We start from the raw sequence: 18,761 nt of genomic DNA, 5'->3' as shown, positions 1-18,761 counted from the left end.
ATTTGCCAATGGTATTGCAAAGGTATTTGGCCTTGTTATATATTAGCATCTTTAGATAAGAAGATTTAGCACTGGTGTCTCATTGCTCCAGGAGTCTGGGTTCAAATCCGAGACTGCGTTAATTCTGCATGTTCTTCCTGTGTCTACATTTCTCCAGGTAATCCAGTCATTTTCTCAACAACAACAACAACAACATTTATTTCTATAGCACATTTTCATACAAATGATGTAGCTCAAAGTGCTTTACAGGATGAAGAATGAGAAAAAAGACAAAATATAAAGAAAGAAATTAGGCATTACTAATTAACATGGAGTTTGCATGTTCTCCCTGTGTCTGTATGAGTTTCCTCCCACTGTCCAAAGACATGCATTGGTGATCCTAAATTGTCCCTAGTGTGTGCTTGGTGTGTGCGCCCTGCGATGGGATGGCACCCTGCCCAGGGTTTGTTTCCTGCCTTGAACCCTGTGTTGGCTGGGATTGGCTCCAGCAGACCTCCTCTAGTTAGGATATAGCGGGTTGGATGAGGGATGGATGGATAAAAGTAAGGTCCGATGGCCAGGGAGGACAGAAAAAAACAAAAAAAACACTCCAGACGGCTGGAGAAAAAAACAAAATCTGCAGGGGTTCCAAGGCCACGAGACCACCCAGCCCTCACTAGGCATTCTACCTAACATCAAATGATTGCAATCAGTTCTCATGGTTTTCAGGCTTCACACGGAAGAACTTGATGATGACAGTCATGTGGTCCTCTGGCCTTCAGTCCATCAATGGAGGGACAACACAGTGCTTTGATCAGAGGGTGGTGGTGCAGATCGCCACCACAGAAATCCAGAGAAAGTAGGGGTTAGTATGGATTTTGGAGCCACCAAAAATGATAATGATAATTAAATGGAGTGGCTCAGTGCCGCAGTGAGTAGCGCTGCTGCCTTCGCTTCCCGGGTCCTCCCTGTGTGGAGTTTGCATGTTCTCCCCGTGTCTGTGTGGGTTTCCTCCGGGTGCTCCGGTTTCCTCCCACAGTCCAAAGACATGCTGGTTAGGTGCACTGGCGATTGTAAATTGTCCCTGGTGTGTGCTTGGTCTGTGGTTGTGTGGGTGTGCCCTGCGGTGGGCTGGCGCCCTGCCCGGGTTTTGTTTCCTGTCTTGCGCCCTGTGTTGGCTGGGATTGGCTCCTGCAGACCCCCGTGACCCTGTGGTTGGGATATAGTAGGTTGGATAATGGATGGATGGATAATTAAATGCATATACAGGATATCAGGGTTATATTAAAATGAAGTTATGAGAAAGCCATGTTAAAATAATGCGTTTTTAGCAGTTTTTTTAAAGTGCTCCATCTTATTAGCCTGGCGAAGTTCTTTCGGTCAGCTATTCCAGATTTTAGGTGCATAACAGCAGAAGGCCGCCTCACCACTTCTTTTAAGTTTAGCTCTTCGAATTCTAAGTAGACCCTCATTTGAAGATCTAAGTGTAAGGTGAGAGGCATTCTGAAATATAGGATGGAGTGAGATGATTTAAGGCTTTGTAAACCTTAAGCAATATTTTAAAGTCAATTCTGAATGACACAGGTAACCAGTGTAGTGACATCAAAACTGGAGAGATCTGCTCGGAGTTTCTTTTCCTAGTTAAGATTCTAGCAGCTGCATTCTGCATTCGTTGCAATTGATTGATGTCTTTTTTGGGTGGTCCTGACAGGAGTACATTGCAGTAATCTAGCCAACTAAAACCAAAAGTGTGAACTAATTTCTCAGCATCTTGCAGTGTTATAAGAGGTCTAACATTTGCTATATTTCTTAACTGTAAAAATGCTGTCCTAGTAATCAGTAACAAAGTGTGTTAGCTTAGATAGCGATACAACATTGACACTGTGGGACTGGGGGTGTTTGCATGGATTTGTTAATTGTCCACAGTTGGTTCCTGCCTTGTGCCTAGTTAGTTAGTTTATTTAGCTAAATAAATAAATACAGATTATCTGTTTTTGATTTTTAATACATTGGCAAACCTTTCGGAAAACATTTTCCCTTTGTCATCATGGATTATTGGATGAGCAGACACAGAAAAATATATCGATTTAAAAATAGAATCTGCAACAGAATAAGATGTGCAGAAAGTGAAGGGGTCCGAATACTTTCTGAATCCATTATATATGTAGTTTTACTGTCAAATAATGCAAAGAGTTTGCGAAACGTGTTTCGCCCTAATTCTGGGCTCATCAGGCGTACACACTCACTGCACCCCCTCTCAGGAATCGAACCTCAGACGTCAGCGCTAGAGGCGAAGCCCCTTGCTTTGAGCCACGGCATGTGGCTCATTTATTCGACAGCATGTAGATTGGAGTAATTACATTCAAGGCATTCGTAGTCTGAATCACAATCTGATTGTACTCGCAACTGAAAGAGGGCACCGTGGCAGATGTTGGCCGACTTGCTGACCAACCACAAGCGTTACCTGATAGGTAACCACCCATACAATCAGATTCTAATTAAGACTACGAATGCCTTGAATATATATATATATATACAAAGTATATATATATATATATATATATATATATATATATACAGTATATATATATATATATAGTATATATACAGTATATATATATATATATAGTATATTGTATAACAAGAAAAGTTAATTCAGTATGGATTTAACCAGATGTCCACTGTGGCTCTTCACTAACTTTATGTGTTCCTACAGTATGCAGACTTGCTTTCAGCTTTTATTATGTCCAGCTGAATCCACAATCTTTCTCTCCACTTTCTAGTTTGCAGACTCATGTCTATGAAATTTCCAAGAAGGAGATGTTCTAAAGAAAGCCTTCCTTGAACGAAGACATGGAATATTTGGGAGAGCAGGAATTGATGGCTCCGTCAGTGAGGCTACGTCCCCACCCTCTTCATTTCCTGATCCACTTTCTGCTAATGGTTTCTTGGACGCCTGCCTGGACTCAGAGGGCCGCCCGTCTGCAGCTTACATATAAAGGTAAGATAAATGGTACATCTGAGTGTTCTGGCTATTCACTTTTTCACTGATTTGGTGGAGCGCTGGAGTAGCTGGAGGTTAATGCAATATGGACTGGTAATGATGGGCAGAAGAATGGCTGTGTAAAAGGATGGGTAGCATCATCTATATGATTCTGAATACATGTAGTTCATCTGCCTGGTTGACCTTGTTAACTGGACCTCCAGGTTTCACTGGACATTTTTAGTTTTAGGAGAAAAACTAAATTAGGACAAACCGACTGGACTAGAGGAGAGCTGCTGAGTATATTGGGAGAAGGATGCTAAGGATAGAACTGCCAGGAAGGAGGAAACGAGGAAAGCCTGAGAGAATCTTTATGGATGTGGTCAGACAGGACATGTAGGTGATGGTGGTGACGGAGCAGGATGTGAAGGACAGGAAGATATGGAAGAAGATGATCCGCTGCGGCGACCCCTAACGGGAGCAGCAGAAAGAAGAAAAGAATGGACAAACTGACTGCACTAATGTTTGCTTTCAGATATCATTGTTTTCAGTAAAATAAGCTGGTATCCAAAAAGTGAAACCTGAGTGTTAAGTACTGTCAAATGGCAAAAAAGCTCCTGGTACCCATTGCATTTATAAAGTTAGGATTCTTACACTTGAGTTTCACATTGGCAGAGAGGTTAACACTGCTGCCTGACAGCTCCAGGGACCTGACTGGAATATCGGACCACTCTAAGTGTGTCTTTGTGAGTTTGTTTTTTTGTAAATTATTGCAGGTGCCACCTACACTACAGTATTCATTGTAATTAGTAACTGTGCATTTAATTTCACACTGTAATGAAAGCACAAACATCGATAAAGGGTTGGGAACACCACCTGGTGATCCCATAAAATTGTGAAGAAGAAAAAACAAACAAGACAGTTGTCAGCAATAATGACAGGACAGCTCTCCAGACACAAGTTCAGAAAAGAACTGATTCAAAATGGCCGTGACCGTGGTTTTAAATGATCCTGGCAGGAAGAGGTGGACAACAGGAGTGACGTCACTGGTGGAATGGCTGTCGGGCTTCCATTCTGTACAGGAAGGAAGAGATAAGGCATTAGACAACAGCACCCCAAGGTTTAAAGCAACCCTATTGAAGACGAGCAGAATATTATAAAATATATATTTAAATATTCTATAATGTTTCTCGGATGGTTGCAATATTTTGTTTGATGTTTGCTCCATTTCCTTTTTACATATGATATTTATAATTATTGCTTAGCAAGAGGGCTCATAAGTGTGTTGATTAACAAGATAGCAATATAACAAACTTAAATCCATTTAATGTAATTCAGAGTTGTCGGGGAGCTGGAGCCCACCGAGCAGCACAGAACACAAGGCAAGAAACAGCTTGGGACAAGGAGCCAGTGCATCTCTCGACTCTTTCACACACACACCCTCAGCAGCTAATATGGGATCACCAACTCATCCATACTGTGTGCCTTTGACTTTGTGGGTGGAAAACTAGTAGTGCTTGAAGGAAAGCCCCCACAGACACAGGGAGAATACGTAAACTTAATACAGATCACATCCAGGCAGAGGGTTTGGACTCAGGATGTAAAATCTATGTGGCAGCAGCACTACCCTCTGCACCACCTTAATCATCATAAATAGAAATGAATGCATGCCAGTGAGTAACTCACCGATTGATGATCTTTAATTGAAAGCTCAGCACATGAGCAAAACAATGGAGACCTCTGACGATTTAAAGACCAGTCCATTAAGTCCATTGACATTTTTGCCACTCCATCTCCTAAGTTTTATAACCTTCTTAGCCTGATTTTTACCATAATCTTTGCATTTTTTTTTTGTTTCAATTTGGATTCTCTGCGGTGGGCTTGTGTCCTGCCCGGGGTTTGTTTCCTTGCCTTACGCATTTTGCCACTATCTTTGCATTTTTTTTGTTTCAATTTGGATTCTCTGCGGTGGGCTTGTGTCCTGTGTTGGCTGGGATTGGCTCCAGCAGACCCCCGTGACCCCGTAGTTAGGATATAGCCGGTTGGATAATGGATGGATGGATAGAATTTGGATTCTGACTTCTGCTTTTTTGAGGCTTCACCTTCTTGTCTTCTGAAAGCCAGATTCACATAAATGAGATCTTCCTTATAATAAAGTCTCGTGGTATTTCAGTACTCTTACATGTGTTCTCCGCTGCCCCAGAGTTAACCACAAGTGCTGAAGAGGGTGTGAAAAGGCAGAAACTTAGGGTGGGCTTGGGCCCACAGTGACCTATAATGACAAGTTTTGTTTTACTTTTGCCGCAATTCGGATATTTTTAGATGACTGAGGGTTTTGTTTTTGATGTTCTGTTAGTTCTTAGAGATGTGAAATTATGTGAAGAGCTCTGTATACAAATAGACTATTGTCCTCAACACCGGGCTATGGACATAGTCAAGTGCTGTGCTGGCTCAACAGTCTGTGCCGTTACCTAAGAAACCATTGTCTGTGCCGGGTGACAAACAATTCTGCTATCTCCAAAGCACTGGAAGTGCTTCTCAGCACTGATACAGGCCTGCTGTTTCCTCCCTGCTGTCAAATTCCATTCCCATGAAAGGTTTGGATGGATTCCTTTAAGATCAGTGCTGCCAATGAAGGTTAGCATGATAACTGGAGCCAATGGTTTATTATCCACCATCACTGACAGTGACTTGAAATGTGCTTGTGGTTCTTAGATTGTCACTGACATGAGCATTCAGTTCACTTTATATATCCACGTTGTCCATGATTGAGACAGAATGTATCTTGCGGCCATTTGTGTAAGGATGGGATATCTTCAACAGCATTGCACGCACATGCACACTCATTCATTTAGATGGGAACAGTTTAAAACTGCTGGATAATCCATAAGGAACGTCGCTGGGAGTAAACAGGAGTATGCATGTGGTTCTGAAGCACCTAAAGCGAACTGATCTCTGAATCTGTGAGGATAGAACTGCAAACTACTCGGTCATCTAGATAGATAGATAGATAGATAGATAGATAGTTTATTAATCCCAAGGGGAAATTCACATACTCCAGCAGCAGCATACTGATAAAGAACAATATTAAATTAAAGAGTGATAAAAATGAACGTATAAAAGACAGATAATAATTTTGTATAATATTAACGTTTACCCCCTGGGGTGGAATTGAAGAGTCGCATAGTGTGGGGTCTCCTCAGTCTGTCAGTGGAGCAGGACGGTGACAGCAGTCTGTCGCTGAAGCTGCTGCTCTGTCTGGAGATGATCCTGTTCAGCGGATGCAGTGGATTCTCCATGACTGACAGGAGCCTGCTCAGCGCCCGTCGCTCTGCCACGGATGTCAAACTGTCAAGCTCTGTGCCTACAATAGAGCCTGCCTTCCTCACCAGTTTGTCCAGGTGTGAGGCGTCCTTCTTCTTTATGTTGCCTCCCCAGCACACCACCGTGTAGAAGAGGGCACTCGCCACAACCGTCTGATAGAACATCTGCAGCATCTTATTGCAGATGTTGAAGGACGCCAGCCTTCTAAGGAAGTATAGTCAGCTCTGTCCTCTCTTGCTCAGAGCATCAGTGTTGGCAGTCCAGTCCAATTTATCATCCAGCTGCACTCCCAGGTATTTATAGGTCTGTACCCTCTGCACAGTCACCTCTGATGATCACAGGGTCCATGAGGGGCCTGGGCCTCCTAAAATCCACCACCAGCTCCTTGGTTTTGCTGGTGTTCAGTTGTAGGTGGTTTGAGTCGCACCATTTAACAAAGTCCTTGATTAGGTTCCTATACTCCTCCTCATGCCCACTCCTGATGCAGCTCACCATAGCAGTGTCGTCTGCAAACTTTTGCACATGGCAGGACTCCGAATCGTATTGGAAGTCCGATTTATGTTGGCTGAATAGGACCGGAGAAAGCACAGTTCCCTGCGGTGCTCCTGTGTTGCTGACCACAATGTCAGACCTGCAGTTCCCGAGACGCACATACTGAGGTCTGTCTGTAAGATAGTCCACGATCCATGGCACCAGGTATGAATTACTCCCATCTCTGTCAGCTTGTCCCTAAGGAGCAGAGGTTGGATGGTGTTGAAGGTGCTAGAGAAGTCCAGAAACAAGTGGGAGAGGGATCGGTGTAGCATATAGATGATGGCATCCTATATTAATATAAACATCTTAATATAAACATCCAATATCCTGGAAACTAACCACAGTGTTCAGAGGTTTTGGCAGTGATGTTGTTTTTGGAATATGATATTCATTTTAACTAATTAAAAAAATAAATAAGGGAACACATCTGACTTGAGGCCTTTCTTGACTCTGACCTCCCGTTTGCAAAATACTTTTATTCAGGAATAAACAGAAGAGGCGCCTGATGATGAACTGGAGGTGGATGGCCTCTTTTATCTGTTGCGTTTTGAGAACAGCTGCTGTTAATATTCTGATTGTAGTATAAAACCAAAATTAAATAAACAGGCTCGAATGAACCCAAGGCCACCATTCCAGATTTTATCAGTAGTGTTGTAAGAGAGGTAACTCAAAACATTTTAGAAACTGCTGATCTCGCTCATGCTTTTAAGTGTGTTTGGCACTTTTAGTTTACCAGTTACTAGAAGATTTAATACTGCATTTCTCAAAATGTTTTGGAACAACAACTATTTCTTGGAACATTGGAACAATTTCGACAATTCAACCTAACAATCCTCCTAGTGCTACTCACCTGGATTCACCTAAATAACATGAATTTGAGAATCTCTGAAAAGGATTGAGGGGTTTACTTTGACACATCGTTTTTCATCGTCTTAGCAATGTGCAGAAGCTTGTAAAAAAGGTAATGAAATGTTAGATTATATTGTGAAAACTGTTAAAAATAAATCGAGGGACATTACACTCAGCCTATATAATGTACTAGTAAGACCACATCTGGAGTACCATGTGCAGTTCTGGTCACTACGATACAAGAAAGACATAGCAGCACTTGAAGCTGTGCAGTGGAGAACAACCAAGTGTATCTCAGGACTTCAGGACATGGCCTACTGTAACAGACTCAGAGAATTAAGTCTGTTTAGTCTCAAGCAGAGAAGACTGTGTGAGGACCTCATCCAGGTCTTCAAAATCCTCAAGGGCTTTGATAAAGTAGATCAAGTCAAATTCTTTCAACTTAATGGTGAATCACGTACTTGAGGACACCAGCAGAAATTAAGGGGAAGTGCATTTACAACAGAAGCCAGGAAGCGCTTCTTTACACAAAGAGTTGTAGGAATCTGAAACAAACTATCGAGCCATGCAGTTCAAGCAGAAAACCTTCTGAAAACCCTGAAAAGAATCTGGATGAGATATTGGGGCAGCTTTGCTATTAGCTAAATGAACGAGCTTGATGAACTCAATGGTCTCCTCTCGTTTCTCAAATATCTTATGGTCTTATGTAAAATGCTACTCTGTATCACATTACTTTGTGAGTTATTCCAAATGACAATGTATTTTTGTTAATGACAATTTTATTAGCTTAACCAGTAGGCTGCAGACTCAAATTTTAAAGCTGTTCCTTAATTTGACATTTTGTAAATAATCACGTAGGCTCATATTTAGTATGTGTAGTCCTGCAAGACTTCCTACACTATCGTACGTTATAACAGTTCATACTCTTATCTCTTCATCTATCCGTCCACCTGTATTACCATTCATTCTTTCATACATTGTTCAATGCATCCTTGTCTCAACATGCACTTACCATTATAATTACAACGCTGGTCGTAGAGGACAGTACTAGAGAAAGTCAATGTATACTTAAACCTAAAGACATTCTTATTTATTCAAAATTCACCAGTTTATAGTCACCAGTCTTTTCTAACCTTGACTTGTTTAAGATGAAGAAAGCAATGGCAGTGCCTGATCTTCTAGCGGCATGTGGAGTAACAACATTTATACTGGGTGGGAATGCATAGCTGCAACTGGGCTGAACCTCTGGAGTGAATAGGTTGGTCTTCTGGAGTGATCTTTTTACAGAACAGGTTGCTGTGTCGATGTCATAAGGCTGAAAAGGAGATGCTACAAATGATTTGGGGTCCCACTGGCAAGCAGGGAGGTAACAATGAGTGAAGCATGATACCAAACCGGGGGCACAAAATGTTACCGGAACATCCATCCATCCATTATCCAACCCGCTATATCCTAACTACAGGGTCACAGGGGTCTGCTGGAGCCAATCCGAGCCAAAACAGGGATACAAACCTAGCCAGGCGCCAGCCCACGGCAGGTTACTGAAACGCTCCACCCAAATGTATAGCTTACTTACCATATGTACTTTGTAGTAGTGGTCAAGAAGAAAATTGAATTTCATGTTTTCATGCAGAATGTAGAGAAAAATGTTTATGGTATAATAGAAGACAATAGTGAACAATGCTGTACGATGGCAAATGTCTGTGAAAAAATTAAAAATGATCTCACATTTCATAATCCACATGTCAGTTATCCAGTCATATGTACAAAATATGTAAAATTGTGACGACAGCAGTCCACTCTAATGCTCCCTCTTTCCGAATTTGTTGAAAGAAGGGGACAAATTACACAAGGAGCAAGGAGATGGTGTAAAAAGTATTCCATGCTTTTATTAAAAAGAATCAAAACAAAACCAAAAACAGTGTCCACAGTGCAGTGCTCAAAAATGTCCATAAATAAATAATCCATATAAACAAGCAAATAGTGAGGAATCAAAACACAATAAATAAATCCATTAAAAGCATAGGTTAAAAATGCAGTCACTGGCTCCTTCAGATCTCAGCCCACCTCCTTCTTCGTCTCCTTGGCTCACCCATAACTCGCGCAGCCAGTGGAAACTCAGCAGCCACAAATTCATCCCCCGGCCACTGTCTTTGCTACCTTCCTTACAGCTCAGCCAGACCATCTGAGGTTGGCACTCCTCCTGTCATCCTTCATGCACCTGCAGTCTTACCTCAGATCCCTGGGGAGGTCATCTGCCATACTCGCTCCACTCCACACCATTGATCAGCGGGGTGAACCAGCCCCTCAGAGCACCACAACCTACGCTCCTTTGTGTGGCCCCTGTTCATGCTGCCTTTCCTCTCTAGGTGGCCGGATCATCCTCCTGAGACTGTTCCTTCCATCATTTTCCTCCTTATTTTTCTTGTTCATTTCCACCCTTCCTACCTCACACTCGCGCTTCTCATTTTATATGTGGGGATGTGGCCCAGGTGTGGAGATTAGCAGCTCCTGGCATCAATTAGAGACATGGACGATTCCTCACCTGTTCACTTCAGTGCAGAAATGCCAACGCCACGCCAGCCACACTACAACGCCCCCTCCTTAAGCTGTGAGTACGACGATTATTTACCGTATTTACACGTGTACCACGCACACATTTTTTCCTGAAAATTAGCATTAGAAAATCAGGTGCGTGTCATACACAAGGAAATGTAATTCTGTAATGTTTACTTCTTCTGCTTGGGCTTGCTTGCTCACTCTCTCTTTCGCTCACTTGCTCGTGCTCTCTCTCATTCTCTTGCTCGCTTGCTCGCGCACTCACGCTCTCTTTCTCTCTCTTGCTTGCTTGTACTCTCACACTGTCTCTCGATTGCGCTCTCTCTCTCTCTAAACACTTCCTATACAATCACAAAGCGCGTTGCACACGGGGCAAAATGATTTTCGTGATTTTCTTTGTAAAAATTAGGGTGCGCGTCTTACATGAGGGCGCATGGTACACGAGTAAATGTGGTATTTTAAAAGGTAATGAGCTGCGGACCTCACTTTACCACAACAATAAATGCTTTTTGCCAAAATGTGTTTAAATAGTTACTTCTGGAATAATTCATGCACATCATAAACACAAAACTAAAGCCTCATGAGAGTCACCTTTTGAACTGAAGACGAGACTCTTGACCAATGAATGGAGAGACAGCAAGGAGTTAGCAATGCACTGACAGAAAGCAAGGAAGAGCAACTGCTACAGTTGTATAGGACTGAAACAAACTAGCAGCTGTCTGTAGCTAAAATAGTCAGAGGTTGGGCTTAATATTTGTTCTTTTAGAGGTGTTTCCCATTGTCCAAACAGTAAGGAAGTTCAGACAGGACTTCAAAGGTTATGGGTTGGCTTGGTTTTAAATAAAGCAATAAAATAAAGGAAGGGCTGAGCTGTCAAGTCACACCATTTTTCATCTTGGTGATTGCTACATAAATGAGTTCTTCCATGAAAGTATTCACAAATTCAGCTGGCAATTATTAAAAAAGAATACTTCATCCATTTCCCACATCCACCTATTTTCAGAATCCATTTATTACAATGTGAGGTCACAGGGGAGGGTGTGTTGCATTAGGCGCAGGGCAGAAACCAGTTCTAGACAGGACACACTCACTCCCACCAGGCCAATCAGCCTAATATACCCACCTTTGGGATGTGGTGGGAAATCAGAATGATTTTAGTTCCTATCAGAGACTAAAACTGTCTTTGCTCCAGAATTTTGACAGCAAGCAAATTGAATCTGGGTAATGCAGAAAGTGAGCAGTTAAGTGAAAGACAGGTTGAAATACCTGAAAACATAAATTAACTTGTAAAGTTTCCCTGATTTGTGATTATTGTAAGCAGACAGCAGTGTGGCGAACCACGTGATCGCTTCTTACTTAGGATGGGGTTCACTATAAAAGATACTATATAAAGCAAAGGGTGTTTGTTTAAAATTGGCCTAATTATCTAGATAATCCCGTAAGTAAGTTTTTATTATAATAGTGGTATTCACTGCATCACAAGTCTTAGAACATTAGAACAATCTGGACGAGAACAGGCCATTCAGCCCAACAAAGCCCACCAGTCCTATTCGCTTATTTCTTCTAAAGTAACATCAAGTTGAGTTTTGAAAGTCCCTAAAGTCCTACCGTCTACCACACTACTTAGCTTATTCCAAGTGTCTGTGGTTCTCTGTGTAAAGAAAAACTTCCTAATGTTTGTGTGAAATGTACCCTTAACAAATTTCCAACTGTGTCCCTGTGTTCTTGATAATCTCATTTTAAAGTCACAGTCTCGATCCACTGGACGGATTCCTTTCAATCATGTCTCCTCTTAATCTTCTTTTACATAAACTGTAAAGGCTCAGCTCTTTTAATTTTTCTTCATAACTCATCCCCTGTAGCCCTTGAATCAGCCTCGTCATTCTTCTCTGGACCTTTTCTAGTGCTGCTATGTCCTTTTTGTAGCCTGGAGACCAAAACTGTACACAGTACTCCAGATGAGGCCTCACCAGTGTGTTATAAAGTTTGAGCAGGACCTCCTGTGACTTGTACTCCACACATGAAGGCGCTATATAACCTATCATTCTGGCTCCTGACCACTGTCTGGCAGTTGATAGTGTTGAGTCCACCATGACTCCCAAATCCTTCTCATAAGCTGTACTTTTGATTTTCAGACCAATTGTGTATTCAAACCTAACATTTTTAATTCCTACGTGTAATATTTTACTTTCATTTAAATTAAATTTCATTGGCCACAGATCTACCCAAGTCTGTCTGCTATCCAAGTCCAGGTTGTAACCCACTTCTCCATTTCCTGGTCACCGAGAGCCAGTACCTGTCATATTAAATACAGAGATACAAAACTACATAATGTTAAATAAAAAAAAAACAAAAGGCACTGTATTGTGAAACACAAGGCTGAAATGCCAGTCCCCACTCCATGGAAATGGAGGAATCAAGGATCCTGTGAGGAATTGCTGGTCATTGTGGATAAAGGGGTCAGCTAAGCAAACAAAAACACATGTAAATTACGACAAGGAATGACTTTTGCTTGCTCTGCTTCCTCTTAGATAGGACAGATCGCTCCAGGAGCGTAGCTGGAGATGTCTTTCTTATCGTGTTGTATATATGGCTTATCAATTTTGTTTATTTTCATGTTCAAGGGGATATTGGAATTGATACAAGACCTAAACTATTTATTTTTGTTTTCTATAAAAAATGCATTGTCTATTAAATTAGAAACAGAAGGAGCAGCTCCTTCATGATCATCGTGGCTCTGTTGTACGTTTGTTTTGTGAAGTCTACGAAACAGATGTTTTACCACAATAGTAATACTGAGTGACGGAGGGAAGTGGGTCGAAATGAAGCTGATGTTTAGTTCCAGCACCGAAAATCTCGAAATGCTATTTACGTTTTTTTTTTTTTCTGTACTTTTCCTGAATCACAGGACTGACCGACACACTTTGTGACTTGGCAGTTTTGAGTAAGGGATGAAAGCTCAGTAAAAATAAGGATTCACACTCTCAAGTCAAAGCTTTCAAACTTCACCTTTACACTGTGTGACACATAAAAACAATAGTGTTAGACAGAATGCAAGTCATTTTTTAATGATTGAAGAGGTTGTGGACCACCAAGCTGGCACTGCCGCCTCAGCCCGACACAGCCAAGCTTGGGACACAAGTTCAAGGCACACACGGCTTTTATTTTTCTCTTGTGAGAAACGCCTTCCCCCATTTCCCACAAGCACAGCACAAAACAATACTCTTCCATCTCTCTTTTCTCTTCTTTCTCCTCCACTCCTCTAGTCAAGCTTCATCTTCCTCCTCCTGACTCTGGATTTCCAAGTAGAGGTTGGTGGCTCCTTTTATACTGCACCTGGAAGTGCTCCAGGCGCTTGATGACCTAGTTTTCAGCAGCACTTCCGGATCTGGAGGAAGAACTGCCCATAAGGGCTCAGCAGATCCTGCTGCAGCAGCCCTGGCATCGCCCACAGATCCCAACGGGGCTGCACCAAACTTCAACTCCCATGGAGCCCAGTGGGGCTCTCATCTAGCATCCCGGGGAAGAAAACAACCTGGCCATGCTTTCTCACCCAGTCCTCCTAGTGTGGAGGCATCCTGGACAGACAAGGCTCCCGGCCTCATGCTACAAAGTTTTGAGCTTTAATGTGTGGCCAGTGATCCAAAATTTAACCAGTACTCACTGAGAGTGAAGTGAATGATCGAGGTTTGGAATCACCTACCAGAAATTAGGAACATTGAACAGGCAGGGGTCAAAGCAATTTCAGCTGAACTTCACAAACAGGAAAATCAACAATTCAGATTTAACACTAGAATTACCGGAGCCTACCAGAAAACTCGTAAATCCGGCCCACCTTAAATCCATTCGCACATCTCCGTCAGCAACTTTTGTCCTGTAAATGTGCCGATTAAGACAAGCAGCAAGCAGTCTGCTATTCCATCCCCCACCGTCACAGAATGTTCCCTAACTTCTCCATTTATAGAACTGTACTGTATTTGTAAAAGTTACCTTTTTTTTTCACTTTTATTCTCTTACACATGATCAAGATACATACTACCGCCCTAGGGATCTGATACTTTTAGTTTTTATTTGAAACTTGGAATAACTGTAGATGTGAGTAGTGTTTTGAGGCAATTGAACTGGACATTCTCTGATCTAAAATCTGACACACAAACACTGGTGAATCTGCCTCCTTCGTATCTCACCGTCACTTTATTTTTTTTTATTCAGTTTTATTGAGTGTTCCTGCTCAAACAGAATTAGTATGCACCTTATGGTGTATGATGTCAAAAAAAAAACAAAACACAGATGTAGGTATATATGATATTTTGAAGAAATAATTTTATGACCTGAATAGTACCAATCAGAAAACATCATCGCACTAATGCAATATCATTTGAAAACGAACAGCGTCAGATCGGGTATGAATTTACGCTGGCGCTGTTACTTAGAGTCAGATCAGGATTGTGTTAGAGTGTGATCATGATTGAGAGAATAAAACTGAAAAAACCTAAGTTTTACAAGTACCATACATTTATACCCAATGTGTTCCAAACAACAATCTATTATTTTCACTCTAAAACTCCAGCAGTTCACTCCCAGATAATCAAAAAAGGCATGAGCTGGGAGAACTTAGTGAACGTTCTGCGACGGTGGGGGATGGAATAGCAGGCTGCTTGCTGCTTGTCTTAATCGGCACATTTACAGGACAAAAGTCGCTGACCGAGAGGTGCGAACGGATTTAAGGTGGGCTGGATTTATGAGTTTTCTCATAGGCTCTGGTAATTCTAGTGTTAAGAAGAACCTGAAATTCTTTGAACAGAATGCTTCTTTTAAGGCTAAGTAAAGAATCATTTCATTATTGTCCTTATCAGATATGTCCTCATGGCGGGACCCCTTTTTCTTAAAGAATGAAATAACTACTTCATCTCAGATTGACACATCTGCACTCGTTGAGCTACATCTGAAAAGTATCCCTAGAAACAAAGCACTAAATCACGTCATGTTTGGACAATCCAATAAAACGTTTAAAAACTAAATCTATGAAAACAAAAGAAATGAAAAAAAATGGAAAGAATATTAGATAAACGTAAACATTCACAGATGTTTACACCAGAATAGCCTTTTCTTCCATTTTCACATCAAACATTTGGAGAAACTTGACTTGTCACACTTTTACTTAGTTTAATCAAAGACCAATATTTAAAATTAGACAAGTTAAAGGAAGGACACTGATGGGGGATTAGATGCATTAGATATTAAGACATTGTTACATTGTACTTGGCAACAAAGGCCAGTTTTTACAAGGGATGAAGTAGAAAATCAATGAAGTTTATAGACGGAGTGGTGGCTCTGAGGCTAGGGATCTACACTGGCAGTCGGAAGGTTGCTGGTTCAAATCCTGTAAATGCCAAAAGAGACTCTGCTCTGTTGGGCCCTTAAGCAATGCCCTTAACCTACGTTTGCTGAGTGCTTTGAGTAGTGAGAAAAGCGCTATATAAATGCAAAGAATTATTAAAGAATTGAAAGGTGAGGTCATTCATTCTTGACAGTAAAATGAACTTCACGCTGCAAATACAATTCACAGCAGTCCCTCCACACACAGTGGTCTCTGTTTCTTATTAAAAGACCCTGAATCTGACATATGTAATAACTATACACATTTACCTCAAGGCAGTCAAAATTTGGCTCCTTGTGACATTCTCCCTTGCCTGCCAACTGCAGTGATAATCTGCCTTTCATACTGACTCATCTTAATAACAAAAATATTTCCAGGTAAACCTACTGTACATATATAAATAGTAGCAATCAAATGCTCTCCTGGAGTCTTTCCACACTTGAAATAAATGCCAAGGCTTTCAATGGGTGTAATATTTAATATACAAAACAGACGAGGAAGCATGAATTCAAATAACACAAAAATACAAAGCTTGAAACCAAAATAAAAGTACTGTTTCCACTCTCAATCTGCCTTGACTCTCAGGTGGTGTTGGCCCAGACCCCCAAAATCATCATGACACTCTCCTGTCTCACCTCTGTAATGTGACCCTGGCATCTTCTTCCTGCCGATAAGCATTTGGCCCATCTCTTGTGCCCAGCGGTGACTCAGTAGGGCAGGGGTAGGCAAAGTCATTCCTGGAGGGCTGCAGTGGCTGCCCATTGTTCCAGCCCAATGGCCTAATAAGGAACACTTATTGCTCAAGTGACACTTCTGCTTCATTTTAATTGTCTCGCTCATTAAGATTTTGAAACCTTATTGCTTATTTTAGTCTTAAACAGCTTTTTTCTTGGTTTTTAATGGCTGCTTATTAGCAATAACATGCAAACGACAAAGGAAAGCAGTATTTCTCCATTTAGCTTGTTACCATTTACACCTGTATGTATTTATCTTGCGCTATTTGGTTTAATTAAATACTTGGAAGGAAACTGTAGACAAAAAGGTGAAGGACTGAGAATTACTCCTCCATTTTAGACTTCAAAAAGAAGAAAGGAAAAAAAATCTCGGATGAGCAGGCATGGCAGAGTTAAAGCTCCAACAAGCCATAAAATTTAATTATTGGCAAGCATTGTTTTCTAATTAAGCAACTGGGTTGGATCACAAGCCTGCAGCCTCTGCGGCCCTTCAGGACTGACTTTGCCCACGGCTGCAGTAGGGCCTCTGACTTGAAATATCTTACTATCACTGCTGGTCAGCTCCATCGTGGCATCAGGATACCCGTCTTTTGTTGTCCAGACACCAGGCTAGAGATCCTATAACAAACAGCCTACCGGTATTTCGGCACTCCAAGCCCTCATTAGGTCTTCATCTCAGCCTCCAAACAGCCCACTTCTTTTAGGAGACAACACTTATGATATTGTAGAAGGCCCAGATGGGGGTAAGCAACCAGGTGACCTCGTTCTTCAGAACCGTGACTTTGCCAGACTTTGACCGTGACTTTGTCTTTTTTAATGATTTTGAACCCCGGAGGTTTATTTTTTCATAATAATGTTGCTGAATGGATTTTTGTTTTCTTCTCCTCTGTTGTTAACTGTTCATAACTTATTTATGCTGGACTTTATGCTGTTATTTTTATTGTATGTTAACCAAACTGAAAATGTTTCTTGTTTACTTTGTGCTTAATATATATTGAGTTCTAAATTATATTTAAAGGTTTAACAATTTAATGTTATTGCATTATATTTTTGTTCTAGCACTCTGAGCCTGCATTCCTTGAAGGCGGCTCCAAAAAAAAAGAATTTGAACTGACCCGAATCACATTTCTGAACACTACAACGCTGTCTTAAATGTTGTCTAACCTTCTGTCACACCTGCACAGCTTCTTTCTAGTTGTCTTTTTATCTTCAAAGAGCTGTCTCTTCACAGTTTGGGAGAGATAAGATTACAAACAAAAACCCTTAGTAAATGGCCGGTATTTAGGTCTGTCAATTGGGGTCCACTTTCTGGCAAACCAGGGAATGGTAGACTCCAGTGACTGGTCATCTTGTGCTACTGTGAAAGATCGATGTATCACATGTGTCGCTACAAGCTGAGATCATCCATCTAAATTCCCATACCTGGTTAGTAAAATAATGTGGTTGATCACATTAAAAGTCGCATTGTCAGAGAAACATGATACACATGAAGGAAAGTCAATGATTATCCTTGTCGGTTCATCAGATTCATGGTATGGACTTGGTCAGTGTTAACGTCAGTACAGGACATCAACGGGCATCCTGCTCCTTCTTAGTACTTATATGACTACCAGTAATGGCGCACTGATTGATAACGTGCAGTAAATGCACATGACTCTCCTGTTTTTCATTCTCTTTCTCTGTATGTTTAGCATTCGTTTCCTCAGAGGTTGATGCGCTTGATGCTTCCTGAGCAGCTCATCTTTCGTCTGCATCTTTTCAGATTAAAATGGATTAAGTCAGTGTTTGTGTTGCAATTACGTTTTCTTAAATTTTTCTCTTAAGCTAGCACTTAAGTCTTCATTTTGCCTCAAGAATGATTTAAGATACAAAGAGGTATAGAAAGTGATGGCAAAAGTAGTAGTGAATGTGAACGGCACCCATATGCATGCAACGTATGGCCGCCCTGCTGGCCACTGCCAAGAGTTGATTCTACAATAAAATAAAATAAAAATAAAAAGAGGAATAACCTTGGAGGTCAATCATCACCCCGAAAGCCGACAGTAGATTTCACGTAGTATATGTGCACCAAATTTCAGGTGAATAGTTCAAACGGTTTGTGAGCTACAGGTGATTTAAAATCCTGGACAAACAGACAGCCACGGTAGTGTATTATATAAGAAGATTTTTGAACCGATCAGTCCATTCATAAACTCTCATATTGTGCAGGAAGCCCTGTATAGGTTTTGAACCCTGATATACTAGGAGGATCCGCCCACTCCTTCTTCACTCTTCAAACCTGGGGGTGGGCGCTGGGTCTCCATCTGTCCCACAGCTGAGCTGCTGCACTAGAGAAAGCATTTTCATTTAAAGATTTGGTACAAGCCCCCCTGGCACCTTTGGCACCCAACCCCCAGTTGCAGCCTAATTGGCTGCTCCA

General features: G+C 41.4%; 1 protein-coding gene across 2 annotated transcripts in view; it reads left to right on the top strand.

Moving 5' to 3' along the window:
- The window catches only part of si:dkey-49n23.1 (semaphorin-3D), a 297,367-nt gene that overhangs the window by 136,548 nt on the left and 142,058 nt on the right, over positions 1–18,761 (top strand). For both annotated transcript variants that reach the window (XM_039773289.1, XM_039773290.1), the window contains exon 2: positions 2,763–2,980. In XM_039773289.1, coding sequence (XP_039629223.1) covers positions 2,833–2,980 — 148 coding nt within the window. In that variant the 5' untranslated portion in view covers positions 2,763–2,832. The remainder of the gene's footprint in view (positions 1–2,762; positions 2,981–18,761) is intronic.

This window comes from Polypterus senegalus, chromosome 12 (assembly GCF_016835505.1).
Source record: "Polypterus senegalus isolate Bchr_013 chromosome 12, ASM1683550v1, whole genome shotgun sequence".
NCBI classification, from domain to species: Eukaryota; Metazoa; Chordata; class Cladistia; order Polypteriformes; family Polypteridae; genus Polypterus; species Polypterus senegalus.
Note: the sequence above shows the minus strand (reverse complement) of the source record. Positions and strands in the feature narration are given on the sequence as shown.